We start from the raw sequence: 27,106 nt of genomic DNA on the forward strand, positions 1-27,106 counted from the left end.
TCTTCATTCACAGGACAGGTATGTCATAGGTACCAGCTTCCCAATGTTGCCTCATCAGTGGGCTTCAACCTTGTTCTTGATGATCACCACTGTGAGTGAGATGATAGTTCAAACTCCATGCCAATTACATGTTTGCCATAAGGGTGCCAGTTGTAAGAGTGGTTTGTATGATGGACAGATGTCTACTAGGAACTGAACTGAGACCACATTCATGTTGCATCTGAAGAAGTGGGTTTTTTTACCCACAAAAGCTTATGCCCACATAAATCTGTTAGTCTTTAAGGTGCCACCGGACTTCTTGTTTTTGAGACCACATTCATATCACACAGGCCACCAAACAGCAATCAGATGTTAGCCACTGTTGACCTGAATTGTATTTGAAATCAGTAACTTGGGAGGTGAAAGACTTTCATTAGTAGGTTCCCTGAGCCACCCAATTGTAGGAAGCAGGAATTTTAGTTTCCACGAACAGATTTAAAAATAAACAGGATGTCGAAGAGCCCGTTATTCCCATGACTAAGGGAGGAAGGTGATGCCTTGAATTTAAGTGACCTCCACTTTTTTTTTTTTTTTTTAGATAAAAGACATAATATATGGTTGTACTGTCTTCTGTAGGCTGTGGAAAACTACCTTTTTATGAAAGATAATTCAGTAAAAATTAACCTTGGATGAGTGTTGACCATATTAATCTCCTATTTGATAATTACCACTGCTGGACAAATAGTGTAAAAACATTTTTGGTGAATATTTGTTAAAATTTAAATACAAATTCACTTGGCCATGTAAACACCCCTTTTGTGTTTCTACACACATATGGTCAGGTTTTACTGCCATGAAAGCTAAGAAATGTAAATCATGCACTTGCATTCAGATATCCCACAAGTAGGGTTGAGCATTTGACCAGTAAGATATTGTCAAACCGTGTAAAAAATGGTAAAAATACTTTAAGCACTAATTCATTAGATCACTAATAAAAGAGTAAGAATTTATGGTCTCCAATAGGCTTAGCCTTGTGCCTAATTACAAGAAACAAGTTACTTAATTGAATTACTTTAACTTGGAAAAATGCAAAACATAATGAAATGAAGTTCTAAAGAATGGTACGATGATGCAATCTAAAAAGGTAGGCCTGAAGTAGGTAGTGGCCTTTCTTGCTGGAATATTTGACAGTGGTCAAATATTCATGGTTAACGGACATTATTTGACCAGCCAATTGATCAGCTTGCCACACCTACCCACAACACATTTATAATTTGCAACACAGCTACATTTTTTTTTATTAAATAGCAATCCACAGAATTAAATTCACAAACAAAAAACATTAATTTTTCTGAAATTCATTATTTTAAATGATTCAATCTGCTTTCACGCTCTGCAGACAGAAGCAAAGCTGGAATATGTTCACTGCAAAATATTCATTCATCTCTAGTAATTACAGTAGAAGCTGCAGTTTGGCTGGCAATGTAGTTAAATTTTCAGTTAACCTGATTTCTGTTACCTATATGTTAAGCTTTAATTTTAGTGTGATTTTTATACTGGGGCTGAGGGAGCTGTGTCAGTGGTGCAACTTTACTTTCTATGGTAAAGTGTTGACAGATTTCCAGCTTCATTGACAGATCAAAGGACTAATCCTGCAAGTCCTGGGTGTGCAACTCTCATCAAATACTTGCCTTTCAGGATTGGACACCAACACTCAAAGCTATCCTAGACATCTTTCAGTTTCAGACAGAGATGCATTAAATCCTCAACAACTCAATGAAGTCTGAAAAATGACTGCTACAAATGTGTTTCCCAAGCTGTATATTCATTCACCACAGAACCATGTTGTGGTATTGTTTGTTTAAATACTGAAGATATTCTTATTGTATACTTTCCTGTCTTATTCACTGTGTAGATTAAGAACTCTAGATAGTCTTATCATGCTCAGATGAGCATCTTTCTGTAACTAGCCTTTTGCTAATTGCTGTCAACCTGATGTTGCTGCTATATCTGTTGCCCTTGAAGAGTAGTTCATTCCACAGTTTGAATTTTATCACTACTGTGAAGAATTGAAATGGCCTCTCCAACTGTTATCAGTTGTCTAGACCTAGATCAATTGATCAGCTGCAGGAGAATTGAATTATTCAGTCCCTTCTACCATTCCCTTTTCTACATATTTTCAAAGGAGTTTAAAAAAAAAAAGTACAGCAGATACATTTATCCTTTAAGCTTAGTGACTCAAGGCAATAGGTTGTTGACAGTTTTCCATGCTTTCCCTAGAAGAATCTTGTATAACATTTTTTCTCCCTTAGATCAAACACTTGAGAAAGATAGTTGAAGTTAACAATAATTGTGGTAACTACAGCTAGGTTTAAAATAATCAGCATTTCACTGGGTGTGGTCATTCAGACATGGTCTTGAGTTGAAAGGCTTAAATTTTCCTACTTAGATATCTTGTGTTTAGACACCTAAATCCACATTTAAGTACCTAAATAAGTGGCCTGATTTTCAGAGATGTTGAACAGTCTGAGGGAGCTGCACCTTCTTAGCACCTGTGAAGTCAAGCTGCTTTTTAGAAAATTTGGCAAAAGTTCCTTTCTACAGTGATAGATAGAGCTAGATTTTCAAAGGTATTTAGATTTCTAAAGATGCGGATTGGCATTTCTGAAAATCCCACTAGATGCCTAGGAGCCCATCTGCATCATCAGGTGTCTAAATAAATACCTTTAAAAATCCAGCTGTAAGAGCTTGAACTCAGGTGGAATGGAAACAGGATCTACAGGAAGCCAGCTGTAGCTCTGTGATTCAGGGCTGCCTAGGGTAAGTGGAGGCTGCACAGGTACAGACTGATTTATGCCTCTGGTGGTAGGGCCCTCAAATACAATACTTACACCATTGGAGGATCAGGTGTAGTGGAGACATTCTTCCTCCCTGTCCTGGCTATGGCCCACCTCCCCTCCCGCTCTGCTGAAGTATAGAACTTAACATCCCTTGTGCTGGAAATTATGGCCATTGTATATTATGACAGGTGGAAAACAAATTTAAAAATAATCAACGCACTCCTTCTCTTGATTGCACTGCAAGAGCCTGATCAAAAGCCCATTGATATCAATAGACTCTCATTGATTGCTTAATAGGCTTTGGATCAGGCCCTAAGTGAGTTGGAAAGGGGTCAGTGAGTAGAGCTTTTTGGAAAGGGGGCTTGAGGAGAGTACTTGCGAGTTACCAGACCTGGGAGACAGGAAGAGTACTACTGGGGCTGCTGCCAGAACCACAGAGGCATTTGGTATCCCTGACTCTGCAATGGAGCTGATACACAAGAGAATAGAGAGACAGTGAATCTGTCTTAGTATCATGGATGGGATACCCTTGCCGCATATCAGAGATGCTGCAATAGAGCTTTTTCCAAGACATGGTTATTCAAGAAAAATGCAAAAAATATATACGAACTTAGATTTATCAAATTCAGTATTTAGCCCCAAAGTTTAAAACCACTGTGCAGACAGTTAAAAAAAATTACCATGTTGGGCTACTGGGATGGTAATAAAATACTCACATATAGCCCAGTTTATATTTGACTTGATGTTTATCTTCTTTTGGCTTCTAGGAGTTGTTGGTTGTTTGACTTTTATTTTATTATAAAATAAGAAGACACAAAACAGATGCGCTGTCCAGTAAACACCAAACTTGAAACAAATAGTGAACTTTCAAGGCATCTGTCCAGCTTGTTTAGGCGCTTATTAATTTCACCTAATGCTTTAGGTCTTTTCCCAGTATTAAACATTTTGAAAAATCCTCCATGAATTTTGTTCTAACTTCAAATGAAAATAAAATACATTGCTAAGAACTGGTGTTTAATTTCATGACTGCATGCCCTGTTCCAGTTTGCAGAAGAGTTAATCTTTTACTGTCAGTTTCTCAGTAACTTTGATTAGTGGGAAAATTAATTTTTCATGTGTTTCTACAGCTGAATTGGCCACATTAATGGACAGAACCTATGAAAGAAAGCTTCCTGTCAGCTCTTTGACAATATCACGGGTAAGAAAAAACTCCACTATTAACAAAGATGGGAGTGACCTGAAAATACTTAAGAAATCAAGTGAACTCCTAAAGGATAGGTTATTATTTGTGCTGAGAGTTCAAATTGTAAACATCTTGTTATATTGCTAAATTGAAGCCTTAGCTTTTTTAAAACGGTCTGCTATATCCACCTGCTTTAACTACTTATTATACTTGGATTGTAAGCTTTTCAGGGCAAAAACTGTCTTTATTGTGTGTTTGTACAGTACCTAACACATGGGGACCCTGACCCATTATTGGGGTCAATGGTACTTCCACAATACAGATCAATATATTGGATCAGATTCTCTGAAACTGGCACAGAAGGGTGTAACTTACAATCCCCTGTGCCAGCCTGGCCCTGTGCACCAGAGGTGAGAAGACTCATCCCAGTGGAGTGCCGGCAAAGCTGCTGTTGCCTGCCCTTTTGTGATTTCGGTCTGTGGCAGCAACAGCTTTAAAATCCACCAAGTGCTAGTAAGTGTAGCACATATGACACTTGCTTTTAAAAGAATTTCAAAGCACAGAACTAGGTCAGAAAGAAAAAAGCTGACTGGATATATTGGAAACTCAGCAGTACTATTCTCACCCATTAGCGATCACTGGAATGACCAGTGGGGCTTTCATAGCACTTCATGCAGTTACTGAACACTTTCTGTGGCCTCAGTTCTGGTAGTTCTCTTGCTTATAGCTGCTTCCACTGGGAGAACCTGTAAAACAATTTTCAGCATAGTATGGTCTTGATCGAAAGCCTGTTGAAGAAGTCAGTGAAAAGACTCCCATTGACTTGAGTAGCGTTTGGATCAGACAGCTTTGCCTTTTTTTGGGTTGAGCTTTACTTTCTGACCCAATATCAAACTTGCGAGAAGCAGATAAGTTCTGAGATCATTACTGGGGGTTGGGGAACAAAAACAGTGTTTGTCAATTTTTGATTCTATGAATTCAGAAAGGCTGGAAAATTGTGTATTGCATTGAAACCACTCAGTGTAACAGATTCCCACAACTCCTCCTGTTCTCCACTCCTGTTGTCTGAATTTAATTTTAAGAATTTTTTGTAAGATTGTCTAAATTAGAGAGTTTTCCATTGGCATAGGTCAGCATAGCTTCATGGAGTTACACTGGTATAAATAAGAGCAAAATTTGGCCCTCTAGCTCCCCCCCCCCTTTTTTTTTTAAACTATTAATGCCTAGTGACAGGTTTCAGAGTGGTAGCCATGTTAGTCTGTATCAGCAAAACAACGAGGAGTCCTTGTGGCACCTTAGACACTAACATTTATTTGGGCATAAGCTTTCATGGGCTAGAGCCCACTTCATCAGATGCATGAAGTGAAAAATGCAGGAGCAGGTATAAATGCATGAAAGGACACATCTATTTCAGGGACACCATCATAGGACCTAACCACATCAGCCACACCATCTGGGGCTCATTCACCTGCACATCTATCAATGTGATATATGCCATCGTGTCAGCAATGCCCCTCTGCCATGTACGTTGGCCAAACCAGACAGTCTTTACACACAAGAATAAATGGACACAAATCTGACATCAGGAATCATAACATTCAAAAACCAGTAGAACACTTCAATCTCTCTGGTCACTCAATAACAGACCTAAAAGTGGCAATTCTTCAACAACAAAAACTTCAAAAACAGACTCCAGCGTGAAACTGCAGAACTGGAATTAATTTGCAAACTGGATACCATCAGATTAGGCCTGAATAAAGACTGGGAGTGGTTGGGTCATTACAAAACCTAAACTTAATTTCCCCATTACTAATTTCTCCCTACTGTTACTCACACCTTCTTGTCAATTGTCTGTAATGGGCCACTCTCTTACTACTTCAAAAAGAGGTTTTTCCTCCCTTGGTATCCTGCTGTTAATTGATTTCTCGTTAGACTGACCTTACACTTGGTAAAGCAACCCCCATCCTTTCATGTATTTATACCTGCTCCTGTATTTTCCACTTCATGCATCTGATGAAGTGGGCTCTAGCCCACGAAAGCTTATGCCCCAAAAAATTTGTTAGTCTCTAAGGTGTCACAAGGACTCGTTGTTGTTGTTAATGCCTAGAGACTAGCTAAGACTGGTCCCTGTTGTTTTTGGCAGTGTATATAAACACGGTAAGATCTTGCAATATAAATAGAGACGACAGACAAAGTGGAAGAAAAGGATGATTTTTAAAGATAGGGAATGGAAGCACAGAGAGATTAAGGGACTTGACCTAAGTCAGAGGATGGAGCCAGGAATGGAATCCAGGTCTCCTAATTTCTGGTCTAGGGCCTTAACCACCACACCATTCTCAGTCTTTCTGGACTATAGGAGACACAGATGGAGACAATCAGTGACTCTTAAGGTTATACAGCATCTCTTGGATGTTTTACTTGTGTTTGCATTTAAGAAAACACTGCAAAAATGAAGTCAGTTACTAAACAAAGTGAAGATTTGTTTTTGTGGCTAGATACTTAAATGTGAACCAAAACAAATGCCTTAATGTTCTAATATGCATTGTGACTGCTGTACACTAAAGTTTTTTTTATTTTTAAATCAGTTTATTGACAACATTTCTTCACGAGAAGAGGTGGATCAAGCTGAGTATTACCTTTACAAGTAAGCATTTTTTTGCCCAACCTGACCTTTAAATCAAATCCCTTCCCTTTATAGGAATGACACTTTCCCACTCATTGACTCGGATTTCTGTGTTTTAAAGCATGTATCTGTTGTTCTTATAACTTAATTGAGGGACGTTTTGATATTCTTGGTGCTGGTATGGATACCCTGTTTCCCATCCTCTGGCACTGGCTCCAGACAAGCATGCTGATTTTGTGCAACTGAGCAACTAATATATACCACTGGTTATGCCTTAAGTAAGAGATGATAAAATAAAGGAATTATGTCTCTCTCAGATTTTTCCTTCTGTTGACTTTCTCTAGGTCATAATTAAATCTGCCGTTTTTGTGTTTGCATGTGTAAATATAGGATTCAGGGCAGCTTCTCCGTCTACTTCCTCAATCAAGAGAGTCAAGAAATAGGGTGCTGTGGTAATGATTGAGTCAGGCTAGAGGAGATAAGTTATTTATCCCCTTTCAACTTTCATTGTTCTGAATAAGCTGTGTGGTTAACATACAGTGAACATTCAAGTGAAAAAAAATAACATACTACTTTGCTAGTTGAAGAGAAATCAGGTGTCTAATAAGCAGATTTGGCCTCCTTAGGTTAGTACAGCTTGCTCTTCATGTTGAGAGGGAAATAAATCTTAATGATCACTGAAATAAAGAAGTCAGTACTATGTATGTATTGCTATATACATTCTGATACCTACATTTTCAAAAGTAGAGAGGAGAGATTGCTGGGCAAATATATAGGTCTGTATTTGCATGTTCCTTTACCATGATTGATAATTAGATATCTGGAAGTGCTAATGGTCATTTTAGCAAATAACTGTACACACAGTTGCTGTAAGTGCACAATTACATGAAGCCTTCAGGTCTTAAATTTTGAACATTTGATACTTACTATCTCTGTTATGAGACGGGTCAGCAGGAGTACAGAGCTTCTAGCATAAAGATGTATAGATTCAAGGTGTATTAAAAATCTTATTCAATAATACTTACCCACCCCACTTCTGTAAAGAAAATAAGAAGGGCAGGGGGGGAAATGGGGACACAAAGAACATGCTAATAAAGCTTGCTTCCCCTGACAAGGACCTTTAGTCCCTCTCCCCCCACCCCCAAGAGACTTTGAGATCTGCTGGTAATCCTGTAGTATAATCTGGAGACTGGTGCTCTGCCCTGCTCTGTGAGGTACTGCAAGCTAAGCAGAATTCAGTTTTGCTCTGTGAAAAGTGACTTGAATAGAAGAAGATATAAGAGAACAATGTCTGGCCCGGACTAGGATTTAAATGGTGGTGTGTGAGAATGTGTTAGCTAACATGTTCTAAAAAGTCTAGTGTAGACTTCAACACTTGCAAAACTGGTTGAGTTGAAGCTTAGGGGATGCCTGTGATGGGGGGCTCCCCAGTCCTGATAGAGGTTGCAGGGTATTATAATAATCATAATGATGTGGGGCAGACTATGCAGTCACAGAATGATACAGATGAAATCAGGATATCCAGAATGGAGTGTTCATCTGTGGATGATATCTTATGGTTTTTCCTCCTTGTAAGAAATAGGAGGTTCACAGATCGGTGACAAGAATGATTAGAAGCATGGAAAAGCTTCCATAGCAAAGGAGAGAGAATAGATCATTTATGAACTAAGTCATCCCATTTTCCCCTATTACTCACCCAGGTCTAACTAGGATCCTGAATTAAACAAAAAACCCCACATCTTTTCAGATTACATTCTAAAGAAGAGATTAGCAGTCCAGAACAACAGTTACAGGTATTTGCTACTTATTTGAAAAAAAAAAATCAACTGGGATGTAGTTATTTGCATATGCAGTTTAATTGGTTATCACTGTTTCAGACTTTAGTGTGATTAACCTTTTGAGAAGATAATAGAACTGTATTGTTTTGTCACATGATTTGTTCTCAAAATGCATTAATAAACAAGAAGCCCAACAGTAAAGAAGTCTGTAATCCATGTGAAATTGTAAATAAAACTCAATTATAACATCACTTTACCTATTAAATTAAAATAAATGCACTAGCTTGAGGAAAGTAGAGAAGTGATATTGGCGGGATCCGCTTTATTGTTCTGCACATTTCTCACTTAGGCTAGAGTTCACATGAAGGACACATTTATAAAGAGGTCTCTTCGCAGCTGGGAGGTTGTTAGAAAGCGCCTGCACATTGCACAGTGTTCAGCCAGCCATTGCCATCAGGCATAAAGGGAGCAGGGGAGTTAAAGGAGGAATAGCAACTTTAACTAGCACTCTCTCTTTTTGGGTAGTCACATCCGTAATGTTGTAAAATAACTCTGTGCATTTAATTTTCCTTTTGTTTAAAAATTAGTGGAAATGTTTAAAAAGGGAAGGAATGGAAAACTTTTCTTTGGTGCTTTATAAGATTTACAGATTGGGTCCTATTTATGAGTAAATGGCTTGTAAATTTCATTATAACTAACCTGTTTGTGTCACTGGATGAATGCAAGTAAACAGAGGGCTCCCAAACCACCTACCATACAGCTCTATTCCTTTCACTAGAGTCTAAACCTGTATCAGTAATGGGGATCCTTTTCCATGGAGTGCCACTTCCTGTGGCACTCGCCCTGGGCCCACTTCCAGGAGGAGGTGGCACTTCCAAAGGGATGGCTGATATCCCCCAACACAGGGCTGTCAAACTCATTCTGTGGAAAGGACCATATTACACTTCAACTCATGGGTTAATGGTACAAAGACCATACCGCTTATCCACAGCAAATCTCACATGCAAAGATGATGGTAGAACATGGCTCATTAATAACTAAACCTTAACTTATTAGAGTTGCTATTGCATTCAGTAAGACTCAATGCTCTTTCTTTGAAGCAGTTTGTGTGTTGTTAGCTGATTTGTGCACATAATTGCATTAAGTGTGTGCAAATTAGGAGTGCTAATATAAGGGGATTGTGTATTGAATCATGTGGATAGATGTGGCATGTATCGGGGGACAAGTGTGTGTGTAGAGGGAGATGGAAAACAGGAGTGATAAGGTGGAATGGGAAGAACTGGAGGGGGCAGGACACCACATTGTCCAAAAAAAAAAAAAAATTTTTAGAACCAGCACAACAAGGGAAAACAAGAGAATTAAGGAGCTAGAACAAGGCAGACAGTGTTTGGGTTTAATGCCAACATTGAACCATGCTAATTCAACATTTTTGTGGCACTTCAAAACATAATTTACTATTATTAATCTCTCAGCATTTTGGGGGGGAAATAAAATACAGCGAGGCTGACAATATTTGAGCCAGAATTTTTATGACTAATATTTTAACTCTCAAAAAGGAAGCTGAGCAGCTTTGAAATAAAAATGCAAAATGACCCTCAGGTACAATTCCTATATTCCAGTTCTCATTTTCCACTTTTTTCACCTCCCTCCTGACCCTTCATCACCTTATCGTACTAATCTTTGCACCTTCTTCTGTTCCATTTCCTATGCTTGGAATTCTCTTCCTTTCCTTGTTTGCCAAGCAACCTCCTTCCTCTGCATTTCTTCTGCATGACCTTTCATTAATAACCCACTGTGTATTTGCTGTAGATTTATACAAGGAACCCACTATCTCTCACTCTTGATGTTACATATAGAGCTTACTTTAGATAGAGGATGAACCATTTATATGTAGTTGTGCTTGGTTTTACTGCCTATGCTTAAGTTCGTGTCCCATGCTCCCCTTCCTTTATGTACATAAAGGAAGACTGTATTTGTGGATGTGGCCTTGGGGACACAGAAGGGAGGAGAGCCTCCTCAGTGCCCCCCTCAACCCCGTCAGAGGCTCTGGAGTGTGAAGGGCATGGGGCACCAACCTGGTCTCCATTGGATTTTCCTACAACCCCCCTCCCCATCCAAAAAATCCCAGTGGCACAGCAGCATAAGTTACAGCAATGGAGTCTGCAATAATTAACACTGCCTCCTCCATGCTGCAGAACACTGCCCTCAATAAGGGAAACTTGAGGGCCCAGGGAGCATAGCTCCCGCAGTGGCAAGCAGCAGTTCAGATGCCCTTGGCCAGTGCATAGATCCGCTAAGACCGACCTTGATTGCAAAGGGGCTGCAGGTTTAGGGTGTGGAGCCCTGTCCCTTTTGCAGAGAGGCAGAGGTCTTTGGAGCAAGAATCAGAAGGAAATATACAGAGTTTTCACTCCCATTCTGTGGTTATTCCTACATATGGGAGTACTGGACCTTTAAATTGTAAACTGCATGGACAGGGACTTTTTGTACATTGCCAAAACAGTGCACATGCAGTAAATACAGGTACATTCCAGAGCATTGGTTAATATATTTAGTGTACTGAAATACAATATGCTTAATGTATTTAGACCTACGTTACTTTATCTGCTTCAGAACTGTGGGTCTCTAGCCATACCACGATATCCTGCGCTCTCAAGTATAGCTGTGTGGAAAAGACTACGCTGCATGGTGGGGAATGTCAGTAACAAAAATATCCCATTTTTAAGCATGACGTCAGTGGCTTGCAGTGCTCCTCTTTTTGTTCTCTTTTGAATACCTGTTTTCTTGTTACTGTCTGACTTAAAATCCTTTCATCTCCTAGCATCCCAACATAAGTTCTAATCAGAATTCAAAACACTTTCTGTCTGCATCAAAGGCAGACTGTTTGCCCCACTTTGTCCTGTCTTACTGAAATGTCACTTTTCCTCAGTTAATGACTGTTCTCAGATGATGTAAATAGGAGTATATTGGGGCTGAATTTTTTGCTGTCATAACTTCATTGATTTAAGGCTTTATGCTAGCAGAGAATGAGTCTTAGTGTATCAGAGAAGTAACATGGAATTTTTACTTTATAGGTTGTTTGTTTGTATTAAGCACACAACCATAACGTTGAGGGTGAAAATGTGATATATATATATATATAAAAAGGTACCAATCCAACATCCTACATCTACTGTAGATGAGTCAGCTTTGGTTTAAAATTAAGAACAATGTTGATACGATATGTCTGAGACTTAAAGCAGCAGGAACATGAATATACTGTGTAAGAATACAATTTTTGTGGAGCGTTTTATTGGCCCTGCTGGTCTGATATCTGTGTGGGGATATGAAACTTTGTCCTTTGAAAAATGCAGGTACTTCCATAGATTTGACTGTGTATTAAAAGATTTAAAAAAAAAAAAAAAAAAACTGATAATTGCAAAATAATGCAATATCAAGCTATAGAGCTTTTTATGTATTCTATTCTTATAGCTCTGCTGGTAGCAAATTACATTTTTTAAAGCTTAATTTCAGCTCTCAAACCATTTTGGGACCACGAAAGTCTACAGATGCAATAAATTAACTTTGTTTCTCACAGTGCCAAAGTATCGATCTGATCTAATATTCCATGTTAGAAAACAAATTTCATCTGAAGTGAGCATGCACGCATGCCTCTGTATTTGCTGCCACAGATTAGGTTAGACACTTTTCTGCAAGTCAAGCAGCTGAAGGTTAGTTGGAGCCACCCAGAATGTTACTTAATAAAATGATCACCATGCACTAAATAAAAGTTTTGCCTCTGCACTTTGTCTAGGTGTATTATTTTTGTACTGCTATGATAGTTTCACTTTGTAATGTATGCACATAGTGGTATTTCATAACATACTGCAACATATTACCATGCAAACTAGGGACCTAGTATTGTGAGATGCTTAATTCTTCCTTGAGATGCCATGAAGCCACACCTCCCATAGACTCCAATCAGGGTCATAGCAACATCATAGGAGCCCTGGTCCCAACCATCTATGGTCTTTTAGAGTTTGTACATTACATTCCTGAGTTCATAAACTCTGCAGGAATCATTGTAGATGGTAACCAGCCTCTAACCTTCAGGACCCTGAGCACTTCAATCACAGGGTCTACAAATCTCACAATCTTCAGTGCTCAGTAAGAACCAAATGCTACAGCCCCTACTCACCTGAGTAGCTGTACTTAAATCACTGGAGCTGTTTGCATAAGTAAGAGGTGCAAGACCCCCCCTCACAGAAGAATCTTTCACAGCATTGAAAAGTTCTCTTTTCCTGTAGCACATAGTTTTTCAATTATCTGATCAACTCAGTCTAGCCCTGTACATTAGTTCTCCCTCAGACCTGGTGAATGTACTGAATTTGGAGTTTCTAGATTACATGTACAATGGCCAAAAAAGGTAGACTAATTGCTTTTTAGGAAGTAAAGTTTTGATGTTAACAGTTGAAAACCTGCAAATGGTTAAAACAGTGTGTGTATATAATAATTGGCTAGGAGAGCTCATGCAAACTTCAGGTGGAAAAAACCCTTTACTGGGGAAGCGTCACTTAGCTTAATAAAAGGAAAGACTCTCACCTTGTTAATTGAGCAGTCATTTCACAGACTCCAGAGCTGTTCAACCACATGAGAAATGTAGCCAAAACGTAGGGATGAAATCCTTGCCCTGTTGAAGTCAATGGCCATACTGCTATTGACTTCAGTAAGGCCAAGATTTCACCTCATGCCAATACTGGGTAATGGAGAGCATTGGGTAAATATGGTCACTCCCAATGAGGGACCGAAGAGTGAGTTGAAAATTAAGGACCAGATCCTCAGTGTAAATTGGCATAGTTCCATTGAAATTAACTGAGCAATGCCTGATTACACCAACTATGGATCTGGCCTTAAGTGTCTTGAATCATCATAGTGACTGAGAAAAGAGGCTGGTTTTATACCAGAGGGGAAATGCTCAATATAGAAGAGGTTAGGTACATTTTCTTGTCACGTACTCTGATAGCTATTTGTTGCCATACTTGCAAAAAAATAACAAAACATCTTTTTCCTACCAGCATCCCAAAACATTTTGTATATTAGATAAAATCAGTAACAGGTTGAAATGCAACGTAAGAGGCATTTTACAGTCACATCTTGAGATGTGCTGATTACTTCTGATGCCTGTGGAAGTCATTGGGAATTATTAGCCATTTTAGATGACAATTTCCTAATGCAAAAAGTGTTGCAGCCAACCCAGGGAATTCTATATTAGACCTTGTCCTAACAGATAGAGGAACTGATCACAGAATTAAAAATTAATGGTAGCTCAGGTACAAGTAATCATGACTTAATCACATTTACATTGTGCAAGCAGAATATAGTCCAGACGAATATATATCCTTGACACTTTAATAGGTCTAGTTTCAAAACAACTGAGCCAGATCAGTTGGAAGGAAGAATTTAATCAGAAAAATGTGAATGATAATTGGGAATCCTTTAAGAACTCCTTGCTAGATGTCCCAAAAGCCACATATCAAGGAAGAAGGCTGTACTGATTAAAAAATAGACTTGATTTAGAGGGGAAGTGAAGGCAGCTGTAAAAATAAATAAAAACAAATGGAAGAAAAGGGGAAGTTGATAGTAATGAACATAGATTAGAAATTAGGAGTTGTAGAAAATTGATAAGGGAAGTAAAGGGACACAAGAAGGCTATGGCCAGCAGAGTTAAGACTATAAGAAGGCATATTTTAAATATTAGAAACAAAATAATCATGACAATGGTATTGATCAATTACTAGATGCAACTAGAATTATCACTAATAATACAGAAAAGGCAGAAGTGTTCAATAAATGTTTGGTCTATATTTGAGGGGGAAAGCAGATGAAATAGTCTCATCATACGGTGATAACACTCTTTCCCTTTCACTAGTATCTCTAGAGTAGTGGTCCCCAACCTACAAGCCACGGAGGACCGTGGCATTGGACGAGCATCTGCCGAAATGCCGACGACAGGTGGCAACGTCAATAGGCGTAGCCGCCGAAATGCCAACGACAAGCAGCGTCATCCAGAGGCGTCGCCGCCGAAATGCCACTGGCTTCTCTGCGGCATTTTGGCAGATGCTCGTCCGCCGGCCAGTACGCGGGGGCACTTAGACGTCCCGGCGGGCGCCATGGTGCCCGCGGGCACCGTGTTGGGGACCCCTGCTCTAGAGGATGGTAAATAGTAGCTACTAAAGTTAGATATTTTTAAAATCAACAGGTCCAGATAACTTGAATCCAAGAGTTTTTAAAGATCTGGCTGAGGAGATTGCTGGACTGCTAATGTTGATTGTCAATAAATCTTGGATCGTTGGGGAAAAGGATAAATAGGATGACCCAGGTAATAATAAGCTTGTCTGCCGGACATCAATTCTGGGCAAGATAATGAAGCAGTTGATACAGGACTATATTAATAAAGAATTAACAGGGTAATATAATTAATGCAAATCAACATGGGTTTATGGAAAATAGATCCTGTCAAACTAACTTGCTTTTTTTTTTTTGAGAGAGAGAGAGAGAGAGAGAGATTAAAAGTTTGGTTGATAAGGTAATAGTGTTAATGTAATAGACTTGGACTTATGTAAGGTGTTTGACTTCATACCACATGACATTTTGATTTAAAAAAATCCTAGAATGATAAGATTAACACGGCACATATTAAATGTATTAAAGATTGCCTAACGGATAGATCCCATTATGTAACTAAACAGGGAATCATCACTGAGGGTGTGTTTCCCTAGGGGTCCCAGTTCTTGACCTTATGCTATTTAACATTATCATCAGTGAGCTGGAAGAAAACATAAAATCATGATAAAGTTTGTAGATGACACAAAAATTGAGAAAGTGGTAAATAATGAAGAGGACAGGTCACTGATTCAGAGCGATCTGGATCACTTGATAAACTGGATAAATGTATACAACTATCCTGGGAAGCAGTGACTGAAAAGATTTGGGGCTCATGTCAGATAATCAGTTGAACATGAGCCCCTAGGGACACTGTGGCCAAAATGTGATCCTGGGATGCATGAACAGGAGACCCTTAAGTAGGAAGAAGGAGGTTATTTTACCTCTGTATTTGGCACTGCTGCAATACTGTGTCCAGTTCTGCTGTTGATAATTCAAGAAGCATGTTGATAAATTGGCTAGGCTTCAGGAGTAAAGGATTAGAAAATATGCCATACAGTGATAAGCTAAATAGATTGAGCTCCTTGAGTCTAACAAAGATAAGGTTAAGGGGTGACTTGATTACAGTCTGTAAGTACCTACGTGGAGAACAAATATTTAAAAATGGGTTCTTCAGTCTAGCAAAGAAAGGTATAACATGATTCAATGGCTGGAAGTTGAAACTAGATGAATTCAGACTTGAAATAGACATACAGTTTTGACACTGAGGGTAATTAACCATTGAAATATGTAACAGGCTCACTCACCATAGAAGCGCGCCTCCTTCTGGCTCATCTAGGGATTAGCTGTCCATGAATCTGATGCCCCCCTCCTTTGCTTGCTTGCCCCATAGTCAGTTTTTCTCACTTTTGACTCGGTTGCTCCCTCTTGGTAACAGCTCTCCGGCCAGGTCACTATAGTCCTTCCGTTCCAGGGTACCAAAGTCCCAGCCTTCCTATCCACTGCCCAGTCTGTGCCACTTGCCCAGTGGCCAATAGGGGAACCTGGGCCTGTCCACTACTCTGGGTTCCAGCCCAGGGACTCTTTGCCTAGCAACCAACATCTGTGCAAGTTCTGACCTTGTTGCTGTTTTCCTGGGCCTTTTCCTACTTTTCTTCCCTATCTTCTGGCCCTCTGAGTTACCACTGGGGCTTCTTCTTCTCCGTGTGGTTACTTCACCCCCTTTGGGCTCTTGCCAGAGGGATCCCAGGGGTTACTCTCCTTCTAGACCTCTTCCTTGTACCTAGCTGCCTTCCTTTTTCTCTAAGGAGTGACTGCAGAGCTCCTTCTTGTAGCCTTCTCTTATTACCAGTTTCCTCTCTTTATAAGCTTATCCCAGCTAGGCTTCCTAAGCCATTAGGCCTGATCAGGCCCAAGCTTTCCTCCAGGTGCAGCCTATAAAGTAAATTGGCCTCTTTTAACCAGCTCTGCCTTGCATTGCATGGACACCCCATTACAAAATAATTTGCCAAGGATTGTGGTGGATTTTCTATCACTGACAGTTTTAAAATGAAGATGGGATGCTTTTCTAAAAGATCTGCTCTAGGACTTATTTTGGGAAAGTTTTGTATCCTGTATTACACAGGAGGGCAGACTAGATGATCACAATGTTACCTTTTGGCTTTGGAGTCTGAGAGTTGCTGCAGCACGTCTCAGGATTTGGCTCTTATTCTTCCCAAAGTTAAACTGGAGTGCATTCAATATCAGTCTGAAGGTTATTTTAGAGCCCGGACCCACAACAGCAAAAAGCCCTACTGGAGACAGGCTGTGAATTATATTTTAGAAAATTTAAGAGATCAGCCATAGACAAAATAAAGTTGCAGCCAAAAAACATAGAGAGCAAGTAGCTCAGATGAATATAAATGAGCATAATATGAGATTCAGAAAAATCTTGTTAAGAGGCAGAGATGTGTCCAGAAGCCAGTTCAGACATCTAACTGGCAAAATATATTTGAGACTTAAGCCCTATCCGGCTACCATTGAAATGATCATCTGCTGCCATAACACCTTCAGAGGACTACAGGCAGCCAGTATAAGGCAGAGCAGCCCCAGGTGAGCACAAAACACACACAAAGCCACCCCCACTCCAGAATTGCACTGAGTTGCCCCTAGGTTAGCCTAGGAAGTTCAATCATCTTATTTGCAAGATCGGTGCAAACTATATAATCGCTTACTTAAGAAACATTCATGGGCTAGTGCTTACTACCTGCCAATTTTCATCATTCCTTTACAGTATCAAGTGTGATTTTTTTTTTTCCATTTCCTTTTTGTGGCAAACAAAACATAGACGTAAAACAAAGATGATACACTTAATTGAGCAATAGCCTAACTGTATTGTTTTAATACTCAAAGAGCTGACTGAGGAGCTATTTGAGCCATTAGCGATTATCTTTGAAAAGTCATGGAAGACGGGAGAGATTCCAGAAGACTGGAAAAGGGCAAATATATGCCAATCTATAAAAAGGGAAATAAGGACAACCTGGGGAATTACAGATCAATCAACTTAACTTCTGTACCCGGAAAGATAATGGAGCAAATAATTAATCAATTTGCAAACATCTAGAAGACAATAAGGTGATAAGTAACTCAGCATGGATTTGTCAAGAACAAATCATGTCAAACCAACCTGATAGCTTTCTTTGACAGGCCTTGTGGATGGGGGGAAGTGGTACACATGGTATATCTTGACTTTAGTAAGGCTTTTGATACTGTCTTGCATAACCTTCTCATAAGCAAACTAATTAAATGCAACCTAGATGGAGCTACTATAAGGTAGGTGCAAAACTGGTTGGAAAACCATTCCCAGAGAGTAGTTATCAGTGATTCACAGTCATGCTGGAAGGGCATAACAAGTGGAGTCCCGCAGGGATCGGTTCTGGGTCTGGTTCTGTTCAATATCTTCATCAATGATTTAGATAATGGCATAGAGAATACACTTATAAAGTTTGTGGATGATACCAAGCTGGAAGGGGTTGCAAGTGCTTTGGAGGATAGGATTAAAATTCAAAATGATCTGGACAAACTGGAGAAATGGTCTGCATTAAATAGGATGAAATTCAATAAGGACAAATGCAAAGTGCTCCATTTAGGAAGGAACAATTGGTTGCACAGATACAAAATGGGAAATGACTGTCTAGGAAGGAGTACTGCAGAAAGGGATCTGGAGGTCATAATGGACCACAAGCTAAATATGAGTCAATAGAGTAACGCTGTTGCAAAAAAAGCAAACATCCTTCTGGGATGTATTAGCAGGAGTGTTGTAAGTAGGACACGAGAAGTAATTCTTCCGCTCTACTCTGCGCTGATTAGGCCTCAACTGGAGTATTGTACCATATTTTAGGAAGGATGTGGACAAATTGGAGAGAATCCAGAGAAGAGCGACAAAAATGATTAAAGGTCTAGAAAACATGACCTATGAGGGAAGATTAAAAGATGAGGGAAGATTAAAAAAATGTGGTTTGTTTAGTGTGGAAAAGAGAAGGCTGAGAGGGGACATAACAGTTTTTAAGTATGTAAAAGGTTGTTACAAGGAGGAGGAGGAAGAAAAATTGTTTTTCTTAACCGCTGAGGATAGGACAAGAAACAATGGGCTTAAATTGCAGCAAGGGAGGTTTAGGTTGGACATTAGGAAAAACTTCCTAACTGTCAGGGTGGTTAAGCACTGGAATAAATTGCCTAGGGAGGTTGTGGAATCTCCATCATTGGAGATTTTTAAGAGCAGGTTAGACAAACACCTGTCAGGGATGGTCTAGATAATACTTAGTCCTGACTTGAGTGCAGGGGACTGGACTAGATGACCTCTCGAGGTCCCTTCCAGTTCTATGATTTCTATGATCATTATTGTACTGTGATCTAGTCAGATTATCAAAAACTGGTGGTACAGCTGAAAGGTAGGGGAATCCATTCAAAGGAAAAAGTTAGGTCATCCTAACTTACTTACGAAGATAGGTATAAACTAATAGCCCCTCTAGTACTCACTTCTTAACCAATCCCATCTCTTCATCCCAAAATAGTAAATCCTACAGCTTTCCTCTGACAAACTTCCCATCCCTGCTCTCTTCTTCCTCAGAAATAGAAGCTCCAGTCCCACCTCTCAGCTGTGGACACCCTCCTAGTGACAGCACCAGAGTCCACTCACCTCCCGAAACCTTGTACTCTTCAAATGCTAAGTGTCCCCAGTCCAACCCACTCAGCTATCAATTTCTCTCTACTGTGCTATGCCAGGTCTAAAATATTTGAAGCCCAGAGATTCTGCAAAACACAAGCTTGATCCTCTCTGGAGGAAGGCCACCACTGCCTTTTTTCTGCTGTAGGGAGGTTGTGGAATCTCCATCATTGGAGATTTTTAAGAGCAGGTTAGACAAACCTGCTCTTAAATCTTCCATCTTCACCCTCTAACTGTCCGTGGATGGGATGTGGACCCCCTCAGTATGTGCCTGTTAGATTTTGTGGCCCTTGCTTCCCGCACTGTTATAATTGACCATGTGTGGTGAAGTACCTCACATATATGCTTAGTGCGCGAGATCCTCAGCACCACTGAAGTCAGTGGAGCTATGCTATGTCTGGTTACAGCTGTTTAGGATTTGGTCCAGAGTGTTTTTAGGGGGCCTTTAAACACTTTCTATGGTCATTGTCATTTGAATTAGAAGCGTTTATTCAAAGCACTTCAGAGAGCAGTTGGTGGAATCTTCTGTTTTCTCAGCTGTAAACTCAGATGCAAAAGGTATGTCCTTTGTCATTCTCTTTCTGGAAAAAAAAAAACATGAATGGAGTTTTGGATTTTGTTTTTGTAAGTCTAGATCTCCTCAAACTGAAAGTGTTCAGATTTTGGCAATTGGTTTTGCAAGTGGGTACATGCCTTTGAATAACACACTTTTCCAAGAATTGTAGTTTCTAAAGCCTGCTTTAATCTCTAAAGTCAACCTTCTGATCATTGTCTTTAAGCTGTCACTTATTTCATTCTGATCTTCCTTTTGTCTTCACTGCAGTTCTCATTAACTTTTTACCAAGGGAAAAATATGTCGTCTTACTCTATTCAAATTGTCATTTTGCTGTACAGCTGTGCTGGAAATGCAGCTTAGGGAATGATTTTAGGACTTGCTTCTTCGACAGGTGAAGTCTAAGCCCATCAAGGCTATCACAGGTTGCGTTTTCTGGGTCACTTTGAATGAGGTTAGTAAAGATGTAGGAAGGGTACATGCTGTAAAAGCAGCCAGCCTGGGGAAAGGTAGAAGGAAGGCAGGGCTGTATAAAAATCATGGGACTTAACAGTGTTAGGCCTATTATGTGTTGATTTGGGTGTATTTTAGTGGAGACACAGGCAGGCAGGAAGAGGGAATCCGGAGGGATGGCTGGTTGGCATGTATTCAGTGGCTCTAGGTATGCCAGCCAGTTTGGGAAGGAGCTAAATACTAACCATGTATAGTGGAGGAGCAGTCTGCCACCTGGCTGGGCAAGTGAACAGGCAGTCCAGGTATGGAAGGTGGTGAGGAAAGAAAGTGAGCATCATGGTGGAAGTACTTCACTTGTTATATTTCTGAACTGTTCCTGATATGCAACCAAGTTATGAATTGGGCTATACAAAATATTATGATCTGTTAGCACTCATTGTGTTGATTGGCCTTGATGTAAGATGGACAAAAACGTGTCAGAAGAAGAGAGGTGGGCAAGGTGCTGCGACTGGGGTTCTTGTGTCCTGCAACTAGCCAAAACTAAAAGGATGTTAATGAATTTAAAATATATTTGGGGTCTTCCTTTCCTGAGGCTGAAGATTTTATCTTTTGCCATCATGAAGATTCTTTAAAAAGATGAAAGAAGATGATCATGGTTCTGTTATGATAATTATCCCTCTAACACTGCTAGTAGCTATTCTGATTGATTGATTGATTTTTGTTGCACTTTTCAAGTTACTATAGTAGAAATAAATAATAATGTCCATAGGCCCCAGTCAGGGCTAGGGCCCCATTGTGCTCTCTATCTAGATCTTCACAGTATTTAAAGGTCATACAAACACTTAGAAAGACATGGTGCCTGCCATGAACATCTTAAAATGTTCACCTGAGTATCCACTGGAATACAGCATTATTGCTTTAAAAAGGAAGACCACACCTCTTCATGCTCCACCAAAGCTACTATTTTGCAATGGTCACACATACCCAGATGGCTTCCTTTATCCAGGCCAAAGATTGTAGCTACTAACTTAATTTTAGGGTTTTATTAATCTGTTTGGAAAGCCATGGTTCTTAGGAGGTTTTAAAAAAGCCTGCCTGGAAAATAAATCAGTGCTAGTAACTGTTTTGACTCACCAGTGCATAATATTTTAGCTGTGATCACAGGCACATGAATGTGATATGAACACATGTAGTACTTTCGCCCATTCTGCCTGTCTGCTCTGTTTTTGTATGCAATGGGTAACATGACATTTATAAGCCTTATGCACTATGAATGCTTCAGAGAGCTGGATGCTTGTAAATGTCAGTTCACTGTCTGAATACAAGAGCTGAGGAAGCCAGCACAGTGGGGAGGAATAACATTCCATACACACACTTGCACCATGTTCTGAGGCTCATCAGCAATCACAAACCCGACAGGCGGGTCATATTTTCTGACTACCAAACTTGACAGTGTTCCTTTTCAGATGGGAAAGGAAAGGACAATAAAATATCCCCCTGCATTTTCAAGTCATTTGTCTGAGCTTTGAGTCACACAGTCTAATTGAATGTTCATGGGAATTATGCAGCTTGCAAAAACCGACAACTCTGAACATTTATCCAGTAATATATACAGAACTTCAAGTTAGGTTCTTACTGTCTCTTTTTAAATAAAAGCCTTGACTTTTTTTTTAAAGAACTGTGTAAAATGCAAAACTAGCCATATTCCTTGTGTAAGTATGCTTGTTAGATTAAATTCAATATTTGATAAGGAAATACCGGTATATTAAGCAGTTGCTGTAAATTCAAGAATGTAGTGTTTCCCCACCCCACCATTAGTAAATTAGTAACAATACATATCTGTAAGTTGTATTAACTGTGACTTACTATTGACTTTAGGGCTTTTATCTTTATTTCCCCTCCACACACACACTATTCTTTTGGCAAAATGCTTGGACCAGCTCTATCATTATTAATTGTTTGGTATTCACAATAAGTTTGGCACAGCACAGTACAGTAATAAAGACAGCCCCTGTCCCCAAAAACTTAAGAAAAGGCTAGGCACATAGACAGGATGTACTGGGAAATCTTCAGGTTGGATAACTTAGTTTGGATGTGGGGTTGGATTGTTTATTTGTCTGTTTTTGTTTTTGATGAACTCAAGGTTTGGGTTTTGTTTGGTAACTGAACAAAAGAGTTAAATAGATGAGTGGTTTGTAAAGAAGGAGATACAAATAGATTGCTATCCAGTTCTATGATCAAATCCTTAACTAGACTGCATTACTTATATTACTTCATAGCACCCAATAGGGTGGTAGGTGCTGTATAAGAAACAGATGGTCTGAGTCCCTCAGAGCTGACACCTGGACATCATACCTGTCACAAAAAGTGGTGTGACAAACAGCAGGAAGGAGATAGGGGTGGAAAGATGAGTTACTACAGTAAAATCGTGCAGTTGCTGAGATTGAACTAATTTTAAAATAAAGACTGTGATGAATGTTATTGACTCACTTATTGGCAGTATCACAAAAAATGGGAGTTTTCAGAAGGATTTAAATGAGGAAATGCTAATTGCCTGTCAGACCAGCTCACAAAGGGTGCTCTGTACTAGAGGCTGGCATGGAAAAAAGCACAGAGGTGTTAGCGGGAGAATTGGATTAAAGGAGTGCTCTCCATGGGCAGAGTGGTGGGAGTGGGAACAAGATGGTAAGAGATAAAGCTGGATAAGTAGGGGAGTGGCAAAATTATATACGGCCTTGAAGGCAAGGACAAGAAGTTACAATTTATACCAAGGAAAAGGGGAGGGCTAGTGGAGAGAGTCATTGGGGTTAGTGAGGTCAGAGGAATGTTTTAGGAAGATAATTTTAGCAGCTGCATTCTGGATGGACTGGAGAGAGGCAGACAGTGTGGATGCTGGGGAGGCTGGAAAAGAGGGGGTTGCACAGTAAGTGGGGAGCTGATTGGAGCATGGATGAGATTTTTTTGTAAGCCGGACAGAAAGGCTGGATCTTCAAAATGTGGAGAACCAGCAAGACTGAGTACAGCCTGGATGCGGGAAGCGAACGAGAGGAACGAGTTAAAGATGTTTGCCAGATTATAGACCTGAGCGACGTGAGGGGAGGTGGTAACGTTAACAGTATCAAAGAAGGAAGAGGAGAGAGGTGAACCCATTACCCGGAGCTATAATACAATATGGCCTTGACTATATTGTGAAATGTAATATTGTTCAGTTAATAGTACAATAAGGCTTTTCTACTTCACTTACTATACATGATAAACCTTAGACATGACTGTAATGTTGAGATACAGCACTGATTCAAGGTAAACAGCCCAGTAGCAGCCTTCAGAGAGAGTGGTCAGATAAGGATTTTGTCTCCTATGAGTGAATTTTTCTCTGTATTCCCCTAGGTGGGAAGCCTAAGGCATCTACTAACATTGCACTAACATTTTGGAAATAGCTGCAAATTTGTGGCCAAAACATCAAATGAGCCTGAATCAATTGGTCAATGTTACGTGTGCGTTTAATATGAAAATTTCATTTGTATTCCTTAGTAGTTCATCTCATTCATTCTAGCTCTGACACCACTCTGTTGATGTTGAGTTCGGGTAGCAATGCATAGTGGAATCAGATTGTCATAGTGCAGAATTGTGAGTACAGAATAGTAAAGTAAAAACCATGTTCATCTGCTACCTGGACTCTTGTTATGAGACGGGGAGCATGGACAGGGAAATGGTATCACCCACTTTGGATTAAAACATTTTGAAGTGAATAAACATAGTAGTGAATTTTTAAATTTGGAAATTGGTTCATGCCAGTGTCACTTAAATTTTTTTGGCAGCAACTGTGAAGTTCACCTCTGAAAGGTTAAATCATCTTATAAAATCTGTTCAGTAGTTATGTTGTTGCAGCACTGCCTTTTTTCTGTATGTGTGTGTGCCTCTGGGGCGTCTGGTGTGAAAGTGAATGACATTGCAGAATGAATGGCTTGGTCTCAACACGCTAATTCAAGTTTCTGGTACAGAAGCCAGAAGAAAAGGTTACTGCATAATCTGCACGGATTCAACTTTGGCCCCTGTGATATTCTAGTGTGTAAGCAGTTGTGGCAAGTGGCACAGTTTTAAACTAGCATCCAGTCTGTGCCAAAAAGAAATTATGTGAAGTACTGGTAATTTGAATAGAATAAGCAGATTTTGCAACACGTCTACTGAAAGGGAAGGCTTTCTAGGTGACAAAATTGGTCATTTCTCCCTCTCAGACTAAATTTAGTCTTACATTAGCCACCATCAAAAGTCAGTATTTACAAGCGCTTCCCACAGTAATTTATTGCCGTTTTTTCTGTTCTTGGAATAGAAGGTCATGGTGCAATGCAGTATTTGTTGGCAATATTTACTTTTTAATGGCACCCATAGTGTATTACTTTATAATGTGAAATAGAAAGGCATGCGGTAGTGGTCTGAACACAGGACTGGAATCCTGGAACCCCTGAGTTTTAATCCTAACTCTGACACAGATTCTTTCTTTGGCCTTAAGCAAATTATTTAATGGTCCTCTCAGCTTGAATTTTTTAGGTATAGACCATTCCTAAGTTAAAGCAAACTAGGTACCTTTTAGTTCACCCCAGCAGCATCTACAAAGGGGAGTTAAAGCACAGCATGGTAGTGTGCGCTACAGTTCACACCCCGTAGTCTAAACTGTGGGACCATGTAGACATAGCCCTTAGGTCTTCCTTTCCTCCTGCTAGGCAGCACAGCTTTTTTTACCACAAAGTAAAAAGTAGGCCATCACTTGTAAAACTCATTTTTTAAGATTAAAACTTTTCAAAGCAGCTAAGTATGGAAGGTTGGCCATAGGCTGAAATATTGGCAATCTGAGCAAATGACAAGCAAGGAGCTGAAAAATAAAGCTCTCATCCTCTAAAAATGAGATCCTTTGAAAGCTAGTGATTGAGTAAAATAGAGTTTGAAACATACCTTTTTAACACTCTGTAAATTAACAATAACTTGCAATATGCGATTAGCGGGGGAAGGGAGTGGATTTAGTTGGCTTGTTGCCAGCTTTGGAAGGCTTTCTCTCTCTCTTTAATTGTATAATGAGCCCAGATGGGAAGGTGATGACTGCAATAGAAATTTAAGTACGTTTTCAACAACATGTTTACTTGTTTTTGAAAAATGTATCTGGCTGATAACTTGTGTGCCAAGTTTCAGACAGATGGAGAATCAGCCAGGACGGCAACAAGCATCCAGACAGGCTGAATGACTAAAAGGGCAGAAGGAAAAAGTATTTTACTTACATTTGCTGTAGTTTTATAGTCTTTGTGTCTAATTAATTTTCAGAGGTACGCAGATAAGCAATGGCTCCATACAACTGCCCTTTTGTCAAACCTTAATACAAATAAGTTTTAGCCTGACACTTTGAAATTGCTGAGATTCAAAAACCTCCCAAAAGCAAGACATCTAAAGTGTTGCTCAGTTCATCATTTTATAACCTGTATTTCCGTGCCAGTATACCAGGGGAAGGTATAATTAATGCAAGTGTTGGTTGTAAATTAGACTTTATTATGGTTGTACTGGGACTAAGAAAGGCACTAGAGAATATCTTCTCATAGAGTCGCTATAGCAACAGCTCACCCCTTCATACTCCATGTTTTCCTGAGCCTATCGTACTCTGCATCTTAACACTAGATTATTAGTTGCATTTGTATTCAAATCTGTTCATTTTCAACTGTAAAAGCCCAGACGTATTTTTAAGAAGCAGAATTCCTAGGAGCTGTGTCCTTAACTGTCAGTAAGATTTTTTTTATGTTAAGAAAAGGCTTTTTCCATTTAGTTTCTTAACTGCTGCACCTCAAAGGAGTTTCAGCTTTATATTGAAAGTAGTTTAGGTTCTTCATACCTGTGACAAGAAATTCTGATTTCTTCTCTCCTCCTATCCCTATTCTGTTAGGATTGAGAGAGAAGGATATGGATAATCAGATATTCTGTTCATCCTAAGGACAGGGACAATATTTTAAAGTTGGGTCTCTGTCTTTCATCAGGGGTTTATGAGCAACAAGGAGTGAAACTAATCTCTCTCTAACGCATCTTTCTGTCCTGAAGAGAATCTGAAAAAGTAAAATCCAAAAGATATTTGTTGATTAGTTTGTGTTTAAATTTAAAAAAAAAAATTAAAACACTGCTAAAATAATTGGCTTACATTCTACAGGAAATTAGGCTAAATGCTATCTTCTGAGTTTATTAGTAGTACTGTATTTACATTTCCACAGTGCTTTTCTCCTGTAGGCTCCCAAAGTGCAATATGAACTGCACAGCAAACAGTTGGGAGACATAGCTTTAATTCAGTCACTTATCTGCGTTAAAGGCAATATGTCTTGTCTGTTCTAGACTTTTTAAGGCATGTTAGTTAGCACCTTTAAATCCTGGTCTAGACAAGGCCTGAGACTGAGGAACTGTTATTCTGGGAATGAAAAACACCCACAGTCCCTTAGTCAAAATCATGTTGAGGAGGGCTTGAGGCATGCTGAGAACCTTGTTTTGAAAACCAAATTTTTGTCAATACATCTTAAGACTGATCACTACTGTATTGTTTCATATTGTTCTGAAGAGATGTGGCCATTAGAAGATTCTGGAGGAACTGCAGTAACAGCCAGGGGAGTTTTCCATCGATTGAGAAAGTATCAAATCCTGAAGGGGGCACCTTATGTGTTCTCTCTCTTGGTTTTACAGGTTGGAGGACCTGTCTTGCTCGACTTCCATCAAGTTCACTGCTAGTGGATGGATGGCTAAATTTGTAATATACTTTTCAGAGCCAAGAATTTCAGAGCCACGATGGTCCTTTGGGCTTTGCTGTAGATTCTAGAACTGCTGCTGTTACT

The 27,106-nt window shown here is 39.6% G+C and overlaps 1 protein-coding gene across 2 annotated transcripts in view; it reads left to right on the forward strand.

The window, feature by feature from the left end:
- Nucleotides 1-27,106, forward strand: part of MRPS27 (mitochondrial ribosomal protein S27) — a 72,613-nt gene that overhangs the window by 9,114 nt on the left and 36,393 nt on the right. For both annotated transcript variants that reach the window (XM_065406180.1, XM_065406178.1), the window contains exons 3-4: nt 3,947-4,017; nt 6,588-6,646. In XM_065406180.1, the coding sequence (XP_065262252.1) occupies nt 3,947-4,017; nt 6,588-6,646 (130 nt within the window). The remainder of the gene's footprint in view (nt 1-3,946; nt 4,018-6,587; nt 6,647-27,106) is intronic.

The sequence above is a fragment of the Emys orbicularis genome, chromosome 6 (assembly GCF_028017835.1).
Source record: "Emys orbicularis isolate rEmyOrb1 chromosome 6, rEmyOrb1.hap1, whole genome shotgun sequence".
Lineage (NCBI taxonomy): Eukaryota > Metazoa > Chordata > Testudines > Emydidae > Emys > Emys orbicularis.